General features: G+C 39.8%; 1 protein-coding gene across 1 annotated transcript in view; it reads right to left on the bottom strand.

Moving 5' to 3' along the window:
• Positions 1-22,214, bottom strand: part of LOC126108298 (uncharacterized) — a 535,066-nt gene that overhangs the window by 124,440 nt on the left and 388,412 nt on the right. The window contains exon 18 of the mRNA XM_049913520.1: positions 13,072-13,193. Within this exon, the coding sequence (XP_049769477.1) occupies positions 13,072-13,193 (122 nt within the window). The remainder of the gene's footprint in view (positions 1-13,071; positions 13,194-22,214) is intronic.

Genomic DNA, 22,214 nt, shown 5'->3' with positions numbered 1-22,214 from the left:
GGTTTTAGTAATGTTCACCCTGTATGGTAATATGTGTAGATTTATTCTTCCTGAACCCACGGAGAGGATCTGATATAATTGGATTTTTCTCCAAAGAGCAGTCAATACTCGATTGAATAATCTTCATTGAAGTGTACCAAACTGTGTTTAACGAATGATATAGGTCTTCAAATTTGAGCATTCTTTTTCACATTTCTCTTAGTGCCATAATTCTTGCTACTTACAGGAAGAAAATGTACCTGTCATTAGAGATTAATTTAACATATTATATTAGAGTGGTTCTTTATGGAAAACTTAACCATTTCATCAATTTCAGATGAAGATCTGTTGCTTAGACTCATTGTGCTTAATGTAATTTCACTATCATTGCTTTTTTATAGAATATGGAGACTATGGGAGATTTTATTATACTTTGTGTATTGTCTGAGGTGTTGCTGATATTTTGTAGAAGTTATTTCAAATGGCTCTTAGCACTATGGGACTTAACAGCTGAGGTCATCAGTCCGCTAGACCTTAGAACTACTTAAACCTAACTAACCTAAGGACATCACACACACATCCATTCCTGAGGCAGGATTCGAACCTGCGACCGTAGCGGGCACGCGGTTCCAAACTTAAGCGCATAGAACCGCTCGGCCACACTGGCCGGCTTTAATTACTCTACAGTACTCACATAGTAACTTATTGCATACCATATTACATTCACTTTATTTGAAGATGCTATTTCGTAGCTGTCACTGACGATTCATTAGAATTGTGTGATATGCGTTTTGTGTATTTTTGACAAATTTCTTAATGTACCGCTCTGGGAACATGGTAAGGTTAAACATTTCCATACGATATGTTAATTAGTGTTCTTATCTGTGACTTCCTTTTAGATTCATTTGATCTGATGTGCTTCTGAGTAAGAAGGAAAGTAATACGGAAATAACGCCAGAATTTATTTAAGAGTGTACTCAGTATGTAGCCACTATCATCTACATTACATGCTCCCCACTTTGTACTGATTGTAAATGGCTCGAAGTTCTTATATTTTCGCTGGAATTTTTACAGTTTTTATATATTTCTTGTTGTATTTTAAATGGAAACGTTTAAAGGTACATTCCTTGGGCATAATTGGTCACTGTATTCCGCATACACAGGATCTATGGACTGCAAAAAAACTGTTTGTAAGCAGCTTGTCTATAATTGTTTTGGAACAGTTTTCCTATATTGTGAGAAATGTTACTGTTGCTTTCAAAATTAGTAAGATCAGTGAAGCAGTAGAGGTTCTGTAACTTTCCTTGTTGTTTTAATATCATCAATTAACGTAGCCACAGCACATTTTTTAATGTTAACAGTATTTCGAGACATTTCACAAATTTTTTAACGTTGCTACTTGGGGAACACAAGCAATAATTATTTTGAAGTCTAAAATTTTGATAGCAGCTAAATCGCAATCTTTTTCTTGATTTAAATATCATAACTGACCGCATTTTCTATATAATACATAGTTTTTTTTGTAAATTCGGCATTATTTTCACCTTTATGACTTTCTGTGCAATAACACACAGCTAATGTGTAGGCTGGTTTACTCAGGTAGCTAATTTTCACTGATTTTACTAATTTTACTAATGCATATGGCATTTATATGACTCAAGTCATTTGTAAATAACTGCTCAAAATTTGCAAGCTTACTAGCGATCAACTATACACTCTGTTTATATAGATAAAATTTTTTTATCTCTCTTTCTTGATGGTAGTTCATATTAACATTATTGTATAACTGATGCAGTACATTGGTTATCTGTGATAACTCCTTTTTGGCATTCTCTTCTGGCATGTATCTGACCAGGAAACAAAATCAGTCATAAAAGGTGGAACTTTCTTTATTATTGTGGAACCTCATGTCTTCTCTCATATAAGCCTATGAATTTTATCTAATGTTTCGTATACAATTTATGCAGTGTCTGCTAGCTGGAAATGCTGAGTTTCTTTCTATGTCTATTCTACATTATGAGCTGGAGGTAACTGCTGACAATCTTCTGATTCTTTTGCTGCACTGTGGGCTGCTGGCGAACGAAGTGTTTCAAGTACACAGAATTCTAGTTACAAATGGAGACATCATTTTCACATTCCTTGTGTATCATATATTGCCTTCAAATTCTTATTTCTGTTATTGAATTGAGACTTTCTCGGCAAGTTCACTTTCTAAGTAATGTACTTTAACATGATGAGCCCACAACCAGATGAAAATTCTGATGTTCCCAAGAAAGATCACTTGCATTGTTTCTCATGATTTGATTTATTTAGTAACAAGTAACTATTTGCACAATTTTAGCGAAAAACGAAACTTGATAACTCTTCCATGCAACATACTTAACCAGACTGACAATGTGACAAATCAAAAAGTATTTACTGCAGTACCATGAGGAGACCAGGAATAAACTTGCAAACATTACGCACAATACACAGAAAAACAAGAGTAAAGATGAATAATTAACTCTCAACATTTCTCTTTAAATATTTTTTCTTTCTACTTCTCCAAATAGTTTATAAGTGCCAGGCCTAAACAGTAGCCATATCAGCAAGCTGATGGGAGTTTCTAACATCTCTTCATTTGACAGTATTTTGTCACTAAATGAACATTCCTGCAAATTCTCTATGCCTCTTGTCACCGTACAATGTTCTATATTGGATTTAAACTGTAGAACATGAACTTTTTACGAGTTACTCTGAATTTGTCAATATTTACGTGACAGCCTGTTTGACTCAAGCTTGAAATTCGAAGTCTTCTCGTAGACATAATCTACAACATACATCACTGATCAATGAGGCAGCGACTCAACATTTTGCTTCAGCTGTCAAACTTTTAACAAGGCTTTGCTTTTATGCATACCATGTAGTGCGTCCCCATTGCATGGTGGGAAATCCATTGGCATTCAGTTAATATATTTATTGGGAATGTGGGTCTCAGAGGAAGCGTGCAAGGGATAAGGCCCTGCAGTCGCGCTATTCATCTGTGTCCTCGGTGGCTTAGATGGATAGAGCGTCTGCCATGTAAGCAGGAGTTCCCGTGTTCGAGTCCCGGTCGGTGCACACATTTTCAGCTGTCCACATCAAGGTAAATCAACAACACCTCTAGGCAGCTGAGGGTTTCAGTTAATCATCATTTATTTATTAATTGGTTTATTATCCTGATCACATTATCCTGAGTCTTCAGACTCTCTATTACATCAGACAGGATTTTCACTTTGATAATCTGAAAAGCCTAGTCAAACTGTGTTGATTCTCCATCAGATAATATACCAGACTTATTACTTCCTCCATATAGAATCAGCAGGGGCAAGCTGTGTGAAGCTCCATTACAGATTATAACAAAATTTTTAGTTAATATTACAAACGAAAAATATTTTTCGCTAGTTTTCCAGTGAATCACCATGGATTCATTATGAGTATTCAACGTATTAAGCTATTGAACAACAAAACTGATATTCAGATGAGATATTATTGGGAGGCACCACAGACTGCCTGTAGCTCTTTGATATGGTTTATTGAATTTTGATGGCTCTTCATAAATAATATTTTCTTTATCTGTCACCATTCAGTGTTCTATATTGGTATTAAAATGTAGACCTCTGACTCTTAGTCTTTTATTCGTATATTTAAAATGATTACAAAACCTTTCTATGACATTATTTTAATTTCTATTCGCAGATATAACTGAAATGTGGTGTTAAATGTTATTTCAAATATTTGCTTCAACTTGTACAAAACTTCAGTGGTACTGACTGATCATCTCTCAATAACTAATCAACGATCAAGAAACAATGGCATAATAACGTTTCTTTCTTCATTGTAATAGACACAATGATCATCAGCATAAGTATTTACATCTCACAATGTCATGAAAAAATTTTGAGACTTTCCCATTTCACAGTTTTGCAGCTTGTCTTAAGCCATATGAACTGTTCTTCAGAGTGCCAATTCTATTTTTACTGTTCATCAATCTATTAGGTTGATTCATGTAAATTACTACCTGCAGGTAAACGTATAAAAACGCTGTCTTAAAATCAGAAGTTCTCGTTTTCGATTTATTTGTAACTGCTAGCCAAAGAACTAGTCCAACTTATTTATTACATGATGCCATAGGATTGGAAGTTACTAAACTGTCCAGATTGTCCTCCAGCTCGAAAGCTATTTAAGCTAGTTGGAGTTTGTAATGACTGTCTAGGTTTTGATCCAACATCCAGACACACATTTTACATTCATTGCACACTTAATGAAACTCTTAGATTTCCTACTTCATTACGCATGGTGTTATGACATTTTTTGAGGCATTTGAGGAAGAAATGTCAACAACTTCTCCTACCACTCCAAAGCTTGCATTTTTACTGTGTTGCACAAGATCCTGTTCACAGCCTTAATATCTGACAGGCATGCTAGTGTTTCATCAATTTAGTTTCAGTGAGGAGAATATATTTCGAGTGACATAATCAGAATGTTCAGTGCAATGTCCAGGAACATCATGGAGAGACTCACCAGACAACAGATTTCCTTAAGTATGTAGTAATTTGCTCCTTGTTTGTCTCATTAAAATCTTAACTTCAGTGAGTTGCGATTGACCTTGAGTTCTTTTGTGAACTATATTTTATAAGAGACAACAATGCCTCAGATAAATGGATCCTGTATAAAAGTGTCACAGTCATATCCAACAAACATTAATTTCTTTGACTTATGGTCGACCTTCCTTCATATGGAATGTTCAGTCAGTACTTTAAGGCACATTCACATTTTCTCGACTTAGTAAGACCCATTTTACACGAAAACAAAAATGCTGTGAGACCTTTCGCAATTCTTGAACTGATTCCATTCTCATTTAGGTAAAGACTGGATAATTCACCGCTTCAGCCACAAATCCTAATTCACGTCATGGGCATGTATTGCTGATCATGCTGCCTCAATAATTTGGGTTTCGCCCTTTCAAGTTAATTAGTTAGTTAGTTAGTTACGTGTTCTGTGGATCATTTTGCATGATAGACAGTAATGATGTGGAACAAATCATTTTACATTCACATCACAAATTAATTTGTATATGTGGTTACATTATGAACATTATTAAGATTTTTCTTTTTTTACAAAAAGAAAAAAAAAGGTATACGGATGTGAGTCAGTAATTCCTACCCACATTACAGTAATAGAAATTCTTCAACAGAATAGAAAGAGTTGTCAAGGAGAAACTATCTCAGTTCTTTTTCAATTTTATTTTGCTGTCTATCAGACATTTTATATCACTACGTAAGTGATAAAAATTTTTGTTGCAACATTACACACACCTTATTTTCCTAAAGACAACCTTAATGAGGAGTAATGTGTTTTTTCCATCTGGTGTTTTAATTATGATCAGCATTGTCTCTTTTGAACTGTAGTGAATTATTTGCACCAGAAGTCGTGAGGGAATAAATATACCTCGAAGTAGCAGTCAGAATGCCCTACTCCTTAAACAGATATCTACAAGACGCTCGAGAATTAATACTACATATTATTCTTAAAGCACGTTTTTCCGAAAATACACAGAAGTTGTCAGTTTAATGATATGGGGCTCCCCAGTATTTACAATGATATCAGGTGCAAATATGGCTGATCTAAGTCGTTTTAGGATTTCCAAAATGTGCTTTTTCCAGTTTGAATTCTCATCAATATTGACACCTAAGTATATTGAAATTTCCACCTTGTTTATTATATCCTCCCATGTGTTACTCTTATCTTTGGTATTGTAACCTCAGATCTGCAAAACTGAATATGTCTTCCCTTTAAAACTGAGGGTCAGACCATTCACAGGAAACCAGTAGATGACATTTTTAAGAACCTGCTTAAACATTTCTTCCATTTCTGTATGTATTCTTGGATTGATCAAAATACTAGTGTCATCTACAGAAAGAACTAATTCTACTTATTGTACATTAGATATAAGATCTGAAACTTCCTGGCAGATTAAAACTGCGTGCCAAACCAAGACACAAATTCGAGACCTTTCCCCTTTGTGGGTAAGTGCTCTGACCTGTCTGTGAAAGACAGTCTAGGTCTGGTATACAGTTTTAACCTGCCAGGAAGTTTCATATCAGCCCACACACCATTGTGGAGTGAAATTTCATTCTTGAGGTGGAAGATCGTTTACAGATATGTATAACAGTTATGGACCAAAGACTGAACCTTGGGGAACCTCATACGTGATTTCTACCTAGTCAGAAATATGTCCCCAAATTATATTGGTTGAATTACTAAGTACAAACTTCTGCTTTGTCTGTGTTAGATATGACATTAGCATTGGCTGGCTATATCATTAAGCCTATGTTGCTGTTGTTGTGGTCTTCGGACCAAAGACTGGTCTGATGCATCTTTCCATGGTGCTCTATCATGTGCAAGCTTCTCCATCTCCCAGTACCTACTGCCACCTGCATCCTTCTGAATTTACTTAGTGTATTCATCTCTCGGTCTTCCTGTACGATTTTTACCCTCCATGCTTCACTCCAGTATCAAACTGCTGATCCTTTTGTGCCTCAGAATATGTCCTACCAGCCGGACGCGGTGGTCTAGCGGTTCTAGGCGGTCAGTCCGAAGCTGCGTGACTGCTACGATCGCAGGTTCGAATCCTGCCTCGGGCATGGATGTGTGTGATGTCCTTAGGTTTGTTAGGTTTAAGTAGTTCTAAGTTCTAGGGGACTGATGACCATAGCTGTTAAGTCCCATAGTGCTCAGAGCCATTTGAACCATTTTTTATGTCCTACCAACCGACCCCTTCTTCTAGTCAAGTTGTGCCACGAATTTCTCATCTCCCAAATTCTATTCAGTAACTTCTCATTAGTTATGTAATCTACCCATCTAATCTTCATCATTCTTCTGTAGCACCACAATTTGGAAGCTTCTATTCTCTTCTAGTCTAAACTGTTTATTGTCCATGTTTCACTTCCATGCATGGCTACATTCCACATAAATACTTTCAGAAGAGACTTCCTGACACTTAAATCTATACTCGATGATAACAAATTTCTTCAGAAACACTTTCTTTGCCATCACCAGTCTACATTAAGCCTATGAAACACCAATTTATCTAGGATAGTGTGTGATTCACATAGTCATATTATTGTTGCTAAGGTCCGATACGATTCTAGAACGCATCATCATCTCAAAAATTCAGAAAAATGATGTCATCCTTAATGCTGAGGCATATACATGTTCGTCTTAATGTCAAAAACTCCCAGTTCATCTAGAAGCTTCATAGTGAGCGCATTCTTTGATTTCAGGCTTGCTGTGTCTAATAAATACATAATCATTCCAGGCATTAATAGAATCAGTGACCTGTGGTCTAGAGGTAGCGTCTTTGATTCATAATCAAAACGTCTTCGGTCCCGGGTTCGATCGCCACTACTGCCTAAATTTGATAAATAATCGGCATTGGCGGCCGAAGACTTCCGGCATAAGAAGTCAGCCTCATTCTGCTAACGGCCTTGTCAAAGAGGGCGGAGGAGCGGATAGAGGTTCAGGGCACTCTCTTGTCCTAGGGGTGGGAAATTGTCCCTAAAGGCGGAAGAATCAGCAATGATCAACGACATGAGGATGCAGAAGGCAATGGAAACCACTGCATTAAAGACACATAACGTGTATCCACAGGACATGTGGCCTGTAATTGAAGAAGTATCATGATGATCTCTCCATTGGCAAAGGATTCCGGAATAGTCCCCCATTCGGATCTCCGGGAGGGGACTGCCAAGGGGGAGGTTACCATGAGAAAAATATTGAATAATCAACGAAAGGATAACGTTCTACGAGTCGGGGCGTGGAATGTCAGAAGCTTGAACGTGGTAGGGAAACTAGAAAATCTGAAAAGGGAAATGCAAAGGCTCAATCTAGATATAGTAGGGGTCAGTGAAGTTAAGTGGAAGGAAGACAAGGATTTCTGGTCAGATGGGTATCAGGTAATATCAACAGCAGCAGAAAATGGTATAACAGGTGTAGGATTCGTTATGAATAGGAAGGTAGGACAGAATGTGTGTTACTGTGAACAGTTCAGTGACCAGGTTGTTCTAATCAGAATCGACAGCAGACCAACACCGACAACGATAGTTCAGGTACACATGCCGACGTCGCAAGCTGAAGATGAACAGATAGAGAAAGTGTATGAGGATATTGAAAGGGTAATGCAGTATGTAAAGGGGGACGAAAATCTAATAGTCATGGGCGACTGGAATGTAGTTGCAAGGGAAGGAGTAGAAGAAAAGGTTACAGGAGAATATGGGCTTGGAAAAAGGAATGAAAGAGGAGAAAGACTAATTGAGTTCTGTAACAAGATTCAGCTAGTAATAGCGAATACCCTATTCAAGAATCACAAGAGGTGGAGGTATACTTGGAAAAGGCCGAGAGATAGGGGAAGATTTCAATTAGATTACGTCACGGTCAGACAGAGATTCCGAAATCAGATATTGGATTGCAAGGCGTACCCAGGAGCAGATATAGACTCAGATCACAATATAGTAGTGATGAAGAGTAGGCTGAAGTTCAAGACATTAGTCAGGAAGAATCAATACGCAAAGAAGTGGGATACGGAAGTACTAAGGAATGACGAGATACGTTTGAAGTTCTCTAACGCTATAGATACAGCAATAAGTAATAGCGCAGTAGGCAGTACAGTTGAAGAAGCATGGACATCTCTAAAAAGGGCCATTACATAAGTTGGGAAAGAAAACATAGGTACAAAGAAGGTACCTGCGGAGAAACCATGGGTAACAGAAGAAATACTTCAGTTGATTGATGAAAGGAGGAAGTACAAATATGTTCCAGGAAAATCAGGAATACAGAAATACAAGTCGCTGAGGAATGAAATAAATAGGAAGTGCAGGGAAGCTAAGACGAAATGGCTGCAAGAAAAATGTGAAGACATCGAAAAAGATATGATTGTCGGAAGGACAGACCCAGCATACAGGAAAGTCAAAACAACCTTTGGTGACATTAAAAGCAACGGTGGTAACATTAAGAGTGCAACGGGAATTCCACTGTTAAATGCAGAGGAGAGAGCAGACAGGTGGAAAGAATACATTGAAAGCCTCTATGAGGGTGAAGATTTGTCTGATGTGACAGAAGAAGAAACAGGAGTCGATTTAGAAGAGATAGGGGATCCAGTATTAGCATCGGAATTTAAGAGAGCTTTGGAGGACTTACGGTCAAATAAGGCAGAAGGGATAGATAACATTCCATGAGAATTTCTAAAATCATTGGGGGAAGTGGCAACAAAACGACTATTCACGTTGGTGTGTAGAATATATGAGTCTGGTGACATACCATATGACTTTCGGAAAAGCATCATCCACACAATTCCGAAGACGGCAAGAGTTGACAAGTGCGAGAATTATCGCACAATCACCTTAACAGCTCATGCATCGAAGCTGCTTGCAAGAATAATATACAGAAGAATGGAAAAGAAAATTGAGAATGCGCTAGGTGACGATCAGTTTGGCTTTAAGAAAAGTAAAGGGACGAGAGAGGCAAATCTGACGTTGCGGCTAATAATGGAAGCAAGGCTAAAGAAAAATCAAGACACTTTCATGGGATTCGACGACCAGGAAAAAGCCTTCGACAATATAAAATGGTGCAAGCTGTTCGAGATTCTGAAAAAAGTAGGGGTAAGCTATAGGGAGAGACGGGTCGTATACAATATGTACAACAACCAAGAGGGAATATTAAGAGTGGACGATTAAGAACGAAGTGTTCGTATTAAGAAGGGTGTAAGACAAGGCTGTAGCCTTTCGCCCCTACTCTTCAATCTGTACATCGAGGAAGCAATAATAGAAATAAAAGAAAGGTTCAGGAGTGGAATTAAAGTACAAGGTGAAAGGATATCAATGATACGATTCGCTGATGACATTGCTATCCTGAATGAAAGTGAAGAAGAATTAAATGATCTGCTGAACGGAGTGAACAGTCTAATGAGTACACAGTATGGTTTGAGAATAAATCGGAGAAAAGACGAAGGTAATGAGAAGTAGTAGAAATGAGAACAGCGAGAAACTTAACATCAGGATTGATGGTCACGAAGTCAATGAAGTTAAGGAATTCTGCTACCTAGGCAGTAAAATAACCAATGACGGACGAAGCAAGGAGGACATCAAACGCAGACTCACTATGGCAAAAAAGGCATTTCTGGCCAAGAGAAGTCTACTAATATCAAATACCGGCCTTAACTTGAGGAAGAAATTTCCGAGGATGTATGTCTGGAGTACAGCATTGTATGGTAGTGAAACATGGACTGTGGGAAAACTGGAACAGAAGAGAATCGAAGCATTTGAGATGTGGTGCTAATGGTGAAAATTAGGTGGCCTGATAAGGTAAGGAATGAGGAGGTTCTACGCAGAAACGGAGAGGAAAGGAATATGCGGAAAACACTGGTAAGGAGAAGGGACAGGATGATAGGACATCTGCTAAGACATGAAGGAATGACTTCCATGGTACTAGAGGGAGCTGTAGAGGGCAAAAACTGTAGAGGAAGCCAGAGATTGGAATACGTCAAGCAAATAATTGAGGACGTAGGTTGCAAGTGCTACTCTGAGATGAAGAGGTTAGCACAGGAAAGGAATTCGTGGCGGGCCGCATCATATCTGTCAGTAGACTGATGACCAAAAAAAAAAAAAAATATCCCTTCAGTTTGCATCCAATATGTGTGGCCTTTGGATATACTAACTATCTACACTCCTGGAAATGGAAAAAAGAACACATTGACACCGGTGTGAAAGACCCACCATACTTGCTCCGGACACTGCGAGAGGGCTGTACAAGCAATGATCACACGCACGGCACAGCGGACACACCAGGAACCGCGGTGTTGGCCGTCGAATGGCGCTAGCTGCGCAGCATTTGTGCACCGCCGCCGTCAGTGTCAGCCAGTTTGCCGTGGCATACGGAGCTCCATCGCAGTCTTTAACACTGGTAGCATGCCGCGACAGCGTGGACGTGAACCGTATGTGCAGTTGACGGACTTTGAGCGAGGGCGTATAGTGGGCATGCGGGAGGCCGGGTGGACGTACCGCCGAATTGCTCGACACGTGGGGCGTGAGGTCTCCACAGTACATCGATGTTGTCGCCAGTGGTCAGCGGAAGGTGCACGTGCCCGTCGACCTGGGACCGGACCGCAGCGACGCACGGATGCACGCCAAGACCGTAGGATCCTACGCAGTGCCGTAGGGGACCGCACCGCCACTTCCCAGCAAATTAGGGACACTGTTGCTCCTGGGGTATCGGCGAGGACCATTCGCAACCGTCTCCATGAAGCTGGGATACGGTCCCGCACACCGTTAGGCCGTCTTCCGCTCACGCCCCAACATCGTGCAGCCCGCCTCCAGTGGTGTCGCGACAGGCGTGAATGGAGGGACGCATGGAGACGTGTCGTCTTCAGCGATGAGAGTCGCTTCTGCCTTGGTGCCAATGATGGTCGTATGCGTGTTTGGCGCCGTGCAGGTGAGCGCCACAATCAGGACTGCATACGACCGAGGCACACAGGGCCAACACCCGGCATCATGGTGTGGGGAGCGATCTCCTACACTGGCCGTACACCACTGGTGATCGTCGAGGGGACACTGAATAGTGCACGGTACATCCAAACCGTCATCGAACCCATCGTTCTACCATTCCTAGACCGGCAAGGGAACTTGCTGTTCCAACAGGACAATGCACGTCCGCATGTATCCCGTGCCACCCAACGTGCTCTAGAAGGTGTAAGTCAACTACCCTGGCCAGCAAGATCTCCGGATCTGTCCATCATTGAGCATGTTTGGGACTGGATGAAGCGTCGTCTCACGCGGTCTGCAGGTCCAGCACGAACGCTGGTCCAACTGAGGCGCCAGGTGGAAATGGCATGGCAAGCCGTTCCACAGGACTACATCCAGCATCTCTACGATCGTCTCCATGGGAGAATAGCAGCCTGCATTGCTGCGAAAGGTGGATATACACTGTACTAGTGCCGACATTGTGCATGCTCTGTTGCCTGTGTCTATGTGCCTGTGGTTCTGTCAGTGTGATCATGTGATGCATCTGACCCCAGGAATGTGTCAATAAAGTTTCCCCTTCCTGGGACAATGAATTCACGGTGTTCTTATTTCAATTTCCAGGAGTGTATATCACTTTTAATTACCTTTGCTGTCAAACATTTGTTAGGTTTTTTTAAAGAAATACCATCTTTCATTTGCAACCTCGTATTGTTACGATACTAATTTTGTGTTCAGTTTTTAAAACCGAAATGTCTGCATTTACAGTCTGAACACAGCTTTTAAGTAATGTTTGTGTGACACAAAACAAATTAAAAGTTATATTCAACACATATTAAATACTTTTTAGAACTACATCATACCATTGTGCACCATAGAAAACCTCTAATGAAGCACCTCTGAATCGAGTGTCTTATAATTAATTAGTATCACAAATCAACGCTTTAGTATACAGAATGAATTTTCACTCATCTGTGGAATGTGCAATAATTTGAAACTTCCTGACAGTTTAAAACTGTGTGCCAGACCATACTCAAAGCCCAGAACTTTAGCCTTTCATGGGCAAGTCTTCCAACTGAGTCACTCAAGCATGACACATGACCTGTCTCCACTGTTTTAAATCCGTCAGCGCCTCATCGCCTACCGTTATTTCACAGCCTTCTAATCAAATAGGTAACTCTAACAAAGCAGTCACATTTATTGCACATTTATTCATGAATAAAATTTTATTCGTTTTCTGTTAAGGTTTAAGTGGAAAATTTTCTCAGGATGACCAGTCGATGAGGAGGGTGCACAAAACATTACGAAACGAGTTATATTCCTCTCTTTAACAACAGAAGAAAGGAAAGTCACAAATATTTTATTGAGGTAGCGACAAATGTACGAACAGATCTCTGTTGGCAAAGTGACCATTTAATAAGAGTGAAGAACAGCATTACAAAAGTTTAATGTCCCCTTCTATTAGATAGTGTGAAACTAATTTGGTGAATGGTAGTGTGTAACCCTAGCCATAATTATTTCATTCGTGTTACATCAAATAACTGGTAGTTTGTTTAGATACCTGATATGTGACTTTGTATCGTAGTGACTCGTCTTGTGAATTCAGCGGAGGCTGCCATGTAACATTCAGCAGTCTGCCAGACACCAAAGGCACTACATTCACAGCTCTCACACTTCCTGGGGCTGGAACAGAATAATCCTTATAAAGCAGTCCAGTAAGAAGAAAAGAGAAAGGTCAGAAAGTATATATAACGATTTGTTCATTATGAACCTTTTCTTATTGATAACTGTATGCACTCTCTGTTATAATTGTAAATAACAAATGATTCATTATTAGCCAATCATACATTATAATCTCGACACACGAAATTATATTTCACACAAAAATATTTTACAAGCATTTCCAATTGCATATGTGTTTGTTATATGTTGTTTGATATCTGATACAGTTATAGGTTTACCCTTCAGGTTTTTACTGTCATTTAAATTTCTACTACAATTAGGTCTACAGTTCAGTACAACAAATGGAAGAACAACAACAACAACTTATTTGGAAACGTCACACACACAACATAATATGTATTATAGACATCACTCAATCTCAAAAACTTGTAATATACGTATAGTAACGTTTTCTGGGATATTACTACATAACCAAAGAACGTTGTGAGGCATTAATTATCTAGACATCCCTCTGAACATGGTCTGATATTTATTACTTTATTAGCTCAGACAAATCTTGTACACATTTTTTAAACGAGGAACTGCATATAATGTTTTTATGTGTTCATAAAAAAGTCTGAAAGTATATCATTTATTGGTAATCACAATTTAAATTGCAAACTGTGCCCACATGATACTGATAAACTTGTGTATGTAATTTACATAATTGCATGCATTATGTGTAAGTGGAAGCAATTTTATAGAAAGTTGTAAGCATATTTCTTTTAAGAACATGTAGTTAGGCAACAGTTATATATGCATATGTAATTACTGTATGGATTTTGTCTTACATGATCGACGCCTTTTACCATGAGGTGGCTGTGACTATCACCTTATGCTTTGCCTTTTGCGAACTTCAATTCTCAGCATTATTATTTCTTTATTCAGTATACTTATGGTCACACACACTGAAGCACCAAAGAAACTGGTATAGGCATGCATATTCGAATACAAGGACTTGTAACAGATAATATATGGGGATGTGGTCGGCAACGCCTATATAAGAGAACAAGTGTCAGGCGCGGTTGTTAGATCGGCTACTGTCACTATAATGGCAGGATATCAAGATTTTAGTGAGCTTGAACGTCACGTCATTGTCGGCGCGCGAGCGATGGGACACAGGGTCTCCGAGGTAGCGATGACGTGGCAATTTTCCCGTACGACAATTTGATGAGTGTACTGTGAATATCAGGAATACGGTAAAACATCAAATCTCCGACATCGCTGCGTCCGGAAAAAGATCAGGTGAGAACGTCACCAACGATGAATAATGAGAATCATTCAACGTGATAAAAGTGTGACTCTTCCGCAGATTGCTGCAAATTTCAGTACAGGGCCATCAACAAGTGTCAGCCTGCGAACCATTCAACGAAAGATCATTGATACGGGCTTTCAGAGCTGAAGGCCCACTCGTGTACCCTTGATGACTGCACGACACAGAGCTTTACCTCCCGCCTGGGCCTGTCAACACTGAAGTTGGATTTTTGGTGACTGGATACATGTTGTCTGGTAGGACGAGTATCGTTTCAAATTGTTTTGAGTGGATTGGCGTGTATGGGTATGGAGGCCACCTCATGAATCCATGGACCCTGCATGTCAGGGGGGGGGGGGGCAGTTCAAGCTGGTGGAGGCTCTGTAGTGTTTGATGGCGAGTGCAGTTGGACTGATATGGGACCCCTGACACGTCTAGACACGATTCTGACAGTTGACACATACGTAAGCATCCTGTCTGATCTCCTGCATCCATTTGTGTCCATTGTGCATTCCGACGGATTTGGGCAGTTCCAATTTGACAATGCCACACCCCACACGTCCAAAATTGCTACATTGTGGCTCCAGGAACGCACTTCTGAGTTTAAACACTCTCACTGGCCGCCAAACTCGCCAGATATGAACATTATTGAGCGTATAGGGGATGCCTCGCAACGTGCTGTTCAGTAGAGATCTCCACCTCCTCCTACTTCTACGGATTTATGGACAGCCCTGCAGGATTCATGGTGTCTGTTCCCACCAGCACTACTTCACAGTCCTAGAGCACGTTGTGTTGCAGCACTTTTGCGTGATCGTGGAGGTCCTACATGATATTAGGCAGGTGTACCAGTTTCTTTGTCTCTTCTGTTCATTACAGCACTGTTTACGACGAACAATCGGGTTATTGATCATGTCGTTCACTGATGCTAGCTACCACCACATACGATGAATTACTGGAGTACTGCTTGTCTGGGAGTTACTTAGAGTTGGGTGCTAACAGAAAGTTCGACGTGGACAATACGTTCCTTAGAAGCTGCTGTTGGCTACAGAAGGGCTGGGTGGTGAGTAGTGGTGTTCTGCAGAGTCTGATATTTACTACCCTGAGGGGGAGGGGGGGGGGGAAGTTAGGGAGGTGGCAGTTTACATCGCTGACGCAACAGAAATCCTGTACGGTGGACGGTGCAGGTGGAAGGTTGCCGTCTGGTGATCCGAAAAATTATTTCAGAATATTGTACCTGGTGAAAGCGTTGGGGTTGGAAGAATACGAAAACACATACTTTTTATGTGAAGGAATGTGCAGGGTCACAGGCAACAGTCATCAGCTGATATGGGAAGTATCTTCTCATGGGAAGTGACGAGGCACACTTCCCATCAAAGAGCACCAAACTGCAGAAGATCTTTTGAATGGAGTATGAGCTACAGGCGATTGGTTAGCAGATTCATGCCCTTGTTGTGGCAATGTTTCTGTAACGGCCGCTGGGATTCGTCGTCTGAGCGCAGGTATAGACGCCAAGTTCCCAGAGAGAGAGGGCATATGGCGTGAACTCACTTTCCTGTGGGGACTGATCGAAGATACTTCCCTCTGGGGATCAACCTATAATCTTCACAGGTAAGAGCTACAGCGGAGAACCTGGGGACTACATTTTGAGACGTTCTGCTTGTGACGCAAGGAGGTGTGAAGACGTTCCTTTGTAAACAGAGTTGTTATTCATTTTAGTAGAGTGATGAATCTTTACTTTTCTGCGAAGTCTGACACACATTGAAATGCATCTTTACGAAAGAATGCTTGGGTCGGATTTCTGTTTCGCGCTGGTGAGGAAACAGAAATATTGAGTTGTGTTATGTCTTGCACTGACGAAATTTGATCCTTGGACGTTTGTGGACAGCGTATAGCATCCACTGTCCAGGCAGAGAATTACATGTACGCCATGTACCTCTTCTGCACCGCAGCTAAATGAGCAAATCGTTGCTGCAGTGTAAATGCCGTTGGTTCTTCAGTAGGTGACACACGCTCCTGAGTTGCGACCGCAGTTAGTTGTCTAGTGGCGAGCATTGCTGCCTCTGGATCACGGGGTCCCAGGTTCGATTCCCAGCTGGGTTGTGGATTTTCTCTGCCCTCGGTCTGGGTGTCTGTGTTGTACTCATCATTTCATCATCATCATCATCATCATCATCATCATTCGTGACAGTCGCTAGATATGGCTTTATAAAAATTTGTACTTCGTACAGGCGCTGATGACCGCGCAGTTGAGAGCCCCACAAACCAAACAGCGACATCATCATCAGCTCCTGAGTTAGGCTGTTAGGGAAACACTCACAGTAAATGGATTGAGTTCTATTTGCTTGTCAACTGAGCTTTTTCCGAAAGTGTCTGTCAAGGTGCACGTCTTCCGTTTCTCACCGCTAATCAGTAACAGGCAACTTCGTGTCCATGTAATAATGCGGGACATGGTCCCAGCAAAGTGAAAAATATGTTCCGCCAATCTAGAAATTACATTTAGGGTGGGATCTACCATATTTACAGAATTTTTGTACTCTATATATTTCTTGACAATAAATCATTTATGGTATCCAAGTTGTGATTCATTCTAGTAGCATCCCAATAGCAGTAATTGGTTTGATTGCTAAAATGAAGCAAAATAAAACCAAAATACCAAGCTTCATTTTACGCAAATCTGTAGGCGTAGATTGTCAATAGTAGGGCCGTTTTGATCATTTGTATACGTGAGAATTCCATTGCGGGTACAACATTAGTTTACAACTCATACACACGCTATATGTTAGAAACACCATAGGGGTTTACCCTGTAAGTGATCAAAATTAACTTCATGTTTCATTATCAGTGATATTATATGTCAGAGTTAATTTGTTCGCACTAGTCTGAAATATAAGGATAAATTGTTAACATTGGTACCTGAATGTACTTGTGGTATTGTGTTTGATGGGTTACAAAATCTCTGCTGCACTAATTTACCAGTAGCTGTAATATAATACGAACTGAAATCGCAGGCAACTCTTCTAATGTCAGTGACCTATATTTCATTGCTACAATAATACAATATTTTTGTCACCTACTCTCAATTCTACAAGTCTGCACATCTTTCCACATTGTTATTGATTTACAGAATTAGTTCAAAATATACTTGTTTGGTCCCTTTTTTCCTGTTTTATGATGCAACTCAGGACTGACTTCATCATCGTCATCATCTTAGGCATTTCGTGTCCAATGACGGATAGAGGCCTCCCCAAGACTTCTCCAAGAAATAGAGTTTATACTCATATGCGTGCTTGCTGGATCTGTGTGTTTTCTCTTATCTATCCTTCTTCCATTAGGATATTTTCTCTATTTTCTTGTTTCTTGGAATCCAGCAAAGACCTTCGTTGATCTGTTTAGTACTCATTTAGCTACTATGTGTCATGTTCAGCTCCATTTCAATTTATATGCACAATCATCACAATCCTATCTACTCCTTCAGTAAGTTTTCTTTTTCACTTGCTTATTTTCTTCACTCTTCTACTAACATCCAACAGACAGGGCAATTGCTGCTGTGGTGTACTAAGTTTCCTTAATCGTTTTGAATTAAATGTCTTTGCTTCACTGTCTTAGCTCAAAATTGGTTACACAAATTGACTATAAATTTTTCATTTCAGACATATCACAGTATCATTTCTTAAAACAGTATTTGCCTGAACCACGCCAGGTCAATTTAAGGGTGTGGCTTTTTTCTGCACTTTGAGTGATTATTTTCAAATTCCGTAGGTAAATGTCATCAAATGACTATATGACGGTTTTAAATTGTAAAATTTTCTTCTCAAATTTTTGGTTACATGTCAGTATTACACCATTTAATTTTCAGGTCTACTTGAAAACTCGATGAAATATAGTCTTTCATTAGTTTTTGTTGTTTATGTGTCCAAATTCATAACTGTAGAATCTCATCATTGACATCAAAGCAGTTCAGGTATGTTTCAGTAGCACATACACATTCCATTCATGATTTTGAGAGCTGAAAGGAACAACTCGTTCTGTAGATCATATTTTCCCCTGCAGGTCAGACAAGGTGTGTAAATTTAGCAGGTCACTGTTAAAGGTGATCATTTTAGCCAGTATGGAACGATTCTGATTTACACTTGTTTGTGTTTGGGCACGCCTGATCAGTAGAATGGCACCGGTTGTCACTAAATGTGTCTGAGACACATTTTGTAGCAATCTTATCTGTGTAGGCTACATTTTAAAAAATTGTGAATAGATATTTACACACTGGCACATGTACCTTTTACTTTTTAGAGACTGGAAAATTACTTTTGCAGTTTTTCAGCCTAGTATTGGCCATGTTAAGTGCATCATTATTGCCTAGACGCAGTCCATCAAGGGTTACATATGTCGAACGGTTACAACATTGTAGAAGATGTTCTTTGTCCTGAACTTCATCAAAATCGCATATATTTTGTGATTTGTCCTAGATGCCACTTTTAATAATGTCTTACAGATCTTATAATTAAAATTTCCCCGAACATTAAAGTCTCATCTTTATCTACGATAATGGTGGAAGCAGGAGAAATGAATTGAAAATTTTTGCGACAGTCAGGATGTGAACCCGGGTCTTCTAGGCAGACACGCTAACCTTTACGCCACCACATCACTGTGGTCAACATTACTGCACGAACTACTCAGATGGTTTGCCCTACCCAACACAAACTTCATATCTTCAGTTTCTTTTCCACCCTTACATTATCACTATTGCCAGGGCTGTCCTGAATTGGAATAGCATCCCAGAGTTGGACTCAATGGGGGAAGTCCTGTAGCATAGGTGATGTTATAGATCTTGTATAGCTCAGTTTCTAAAGTTGCCCCTCTTAGCATACAGGAAAAACTGGGAGAAGTCTGACGACTCTGTTCAAAGACCATAAAGATGCCATACACTTCGACACATGAGGAATATAAACCTGAGAGTGCTCAGGAAATGTTTTTGAAACTAATAATCACAATAAATGAACAATATAGTAAAATAAGTAATTTGGCTAGAGGAAAGAACAATAAGATTGATCAACAGTCTGGTAATATCAGTCACGAAACTGAGCAACAATCCAGTAACAGCAGTCGGAAAAATGATCAGCGGTACAGTTATATAAGTTGTTTACCTAGTGACTCAGTTGTTTCAAATATGAAGTTAATGGACATATTGAATTCCAGGAGTCTAAATTAAAGGAAATTTAGGGATATATTTACATGAGTTTGGTAAGAAATCTGAGGAAAGGATTTTTCATGTTGAGACCAAATGTGAGACGTCCGCAGAGGACATAAAAATCTAATTAAGAGAGGGAATTAACCGAATAGCTCGAGAAAGAAAATGAAGGTCACATACATTAAATGATGATGTGTAAAAAGTAATGAAAAAGGTTACTATAGTGGAATCGCTACGAAAAGGTTAAATAAGTACGGTTTGAAAAGAATGTGTGTGTATGACTGAATGAAATAGAAGCTATCCTACATCAGCTGTCTCATGCAGTTAATAATGTAGAGGGTAGTTTGTATGAGCATGATTGTAGATTGTCTGACATAGAAAAGAACAGCTGAATAATCACAGATGATGGTGAATGTAATTTTGCAACTGAGTCATCTGAAGTCGCTTATATAACAATTAGACAGTAATTTTTTAAATTTGATCCTGCTGGTAGTGTTAATCGAAAAAATTTTTGAAATGATTTTGAAACCCTTCTTCTTTCCCTTTCAACCCTTCTGCCTGAAGAAGGAGCCACTGGCTCCGAAAGCTTGCCTAATTATGACCTTCTTTTAGGTGTGTGTGTTCTGCTGCCGTATGGTAAGTAGATTTGTTTAGGTATCCAGTTGCATTATATAGTCAAAAATTGATTGTTTTCGTTGCTAGATTATTTATTGATAGAAAAGATAAATTTTATTACTTAAAATTTTAGGGGAAACAGGAACTTGGAAAATTACTGTTACTGAACGATGTGATAGTTACAAATAATTTAAGAATGGTTTTCCCAATGAGTATTTTGGCAGACAAAAGTAAATAAAAAGCGAAACTGCCCCCAAACTGGCCATGAAGGCCCAACGGTACCGACCGGCCGCCGTGTCATCCTGAGACCATAGGCGTCACCGGATGCGGATATGGAGGGGCACGTGGTCAGCACACCGCTCTCCCGGCCGTATGTCAGTTTCGGAGACTGGAGGAGCCACTTCTCAGTCACGTAGCTCCTCAGTTTGCCTCGCAAGTGTTGAGTGTACCCTGCTTGCAAACAACGCTCGACAGACGGGGTGGTCACCCATCCAAGTGATAGCCAAACCCAACAGCGCTTAACTTCGGTGATCTGACGACAACCGGCGTTACCACAGTGGCAAGGGCATTGGCAGACAAAAGTAAATGGAGTTGCAAAATAGTTTGTACACTGGACAGAAGTTCAGTCAACAGTGGATAAAATTTAATTAATTTTTTGCTTTAGTGGGCAACGTATTTGTTTTATGTGAGTAATAAATAGTAACCAGAGCAGAGGATAATGGATTTCGGTGGCAAGTTACCCATTAGATGGCATAACAAAATTATTTCAACTGATACAGATCAAATTCGAAAGATTGTGAAATATTTTGGAAGGGCGAAAAAACTGACGCTGGACGAAGAGCAAATAAATCCGTATTTCAGGTCCCAGGGAATTTCAGAAAAGAGAAACAACGTTAAGTAATAATGGACTAAACGTCATCCAAACCTTATGTGGGAAATTCAGTTTAAAAGTGATGCTTTGAACTCACCTATGCAAAAGTTTGTGGTTAGGAAGTAAGTTTTGTTTCAGTAAAACTTGTTTTCGTAAACAGATTTAACAGTTTTCAAAAAGAGTATGAATTTGTATAATATTGGTATTTGGAAATTTTTTTTTAAGTATGTGGCTTCTCTAGTTCGTAGAGCTGTAAGATATGGGAATATGGATATTGATTCGAAACTTAATAAAAGAATCACTTAATAAAAGCAAGTTTTCTGGTCCAGACTGTGTACCAATTAGGGTCCCTTCGGAGTATGCAGATGCATTAGCTCCATACTTAACAATCATATACAACCGTTCGCTCGACGAAAGATCCGCACCGAAAGACTGGAAAGTTGCACAGGTCACACCAATATTCACGAAAGGTAGTAGGAGTATTCCACTAAATTACAGGCCCATATCGGTAACGTCGATATGCAGCAGGATTTTAGAACATATATTGTGTTCGAACATTATGAATTACCTCGAAGAATACGTTCTATTGACACACAGTCAACATGGATTTAGAAAACATCGTTCATGTGAAACACAACTACCTCTTTATTCACATGAAGAGCCGAGTGCTATTGACAAGGGATTTCAGATCGATTCCGTACTACTGGATCTCCGGGAGGCTTTTGACACTCTACCACACAAGCGGCTCGTAGTAAAATTGCGTGCTTATGGAATATCGTCTCAGTTATGTGACTGGATTTGCGATTTCCTGTCAGAGGTCACAGTTTGTAGTAATTGACGGAAAGTCATCGAGTGAAACAGAAGTGGTCTTGGGCGTTCTCCAAGGTAGTGTTATAGTCTCTTTGCTGTTCCTTATCTACATAAACGATTTGGGAGACAATCTGAGCAGCCGTCTTCGGTTGTTTGTAGGTTACGCTGTCGTTTATCGACTAATAAAGTCATCAGAAGATTAAAACAAACTGCAAGACGATTTAGAAAAAAATATCTGAATGGTGCGAA

Source organism: Schistocerca cancellata, chromosome 11 (genome assembly GCF_023864275.1).
Source record: "Schistocerca cancellata isolate TAMUIC-IGC-003103 chromosome 11, iqSchCanc2.1, whole genome shotgun sequence".
Classification (NCBI taxonomy): Eukaryota; Metazoa; Arthropoda; class Insecta; order Orthoptera; family Acrididae; genus Schistocerca; species Schistocerca cancellata.
Note: the sequence above shows the minus strand (reverse complement) of the source record. Positions and strands in the feature narration are given on the sequence as shown.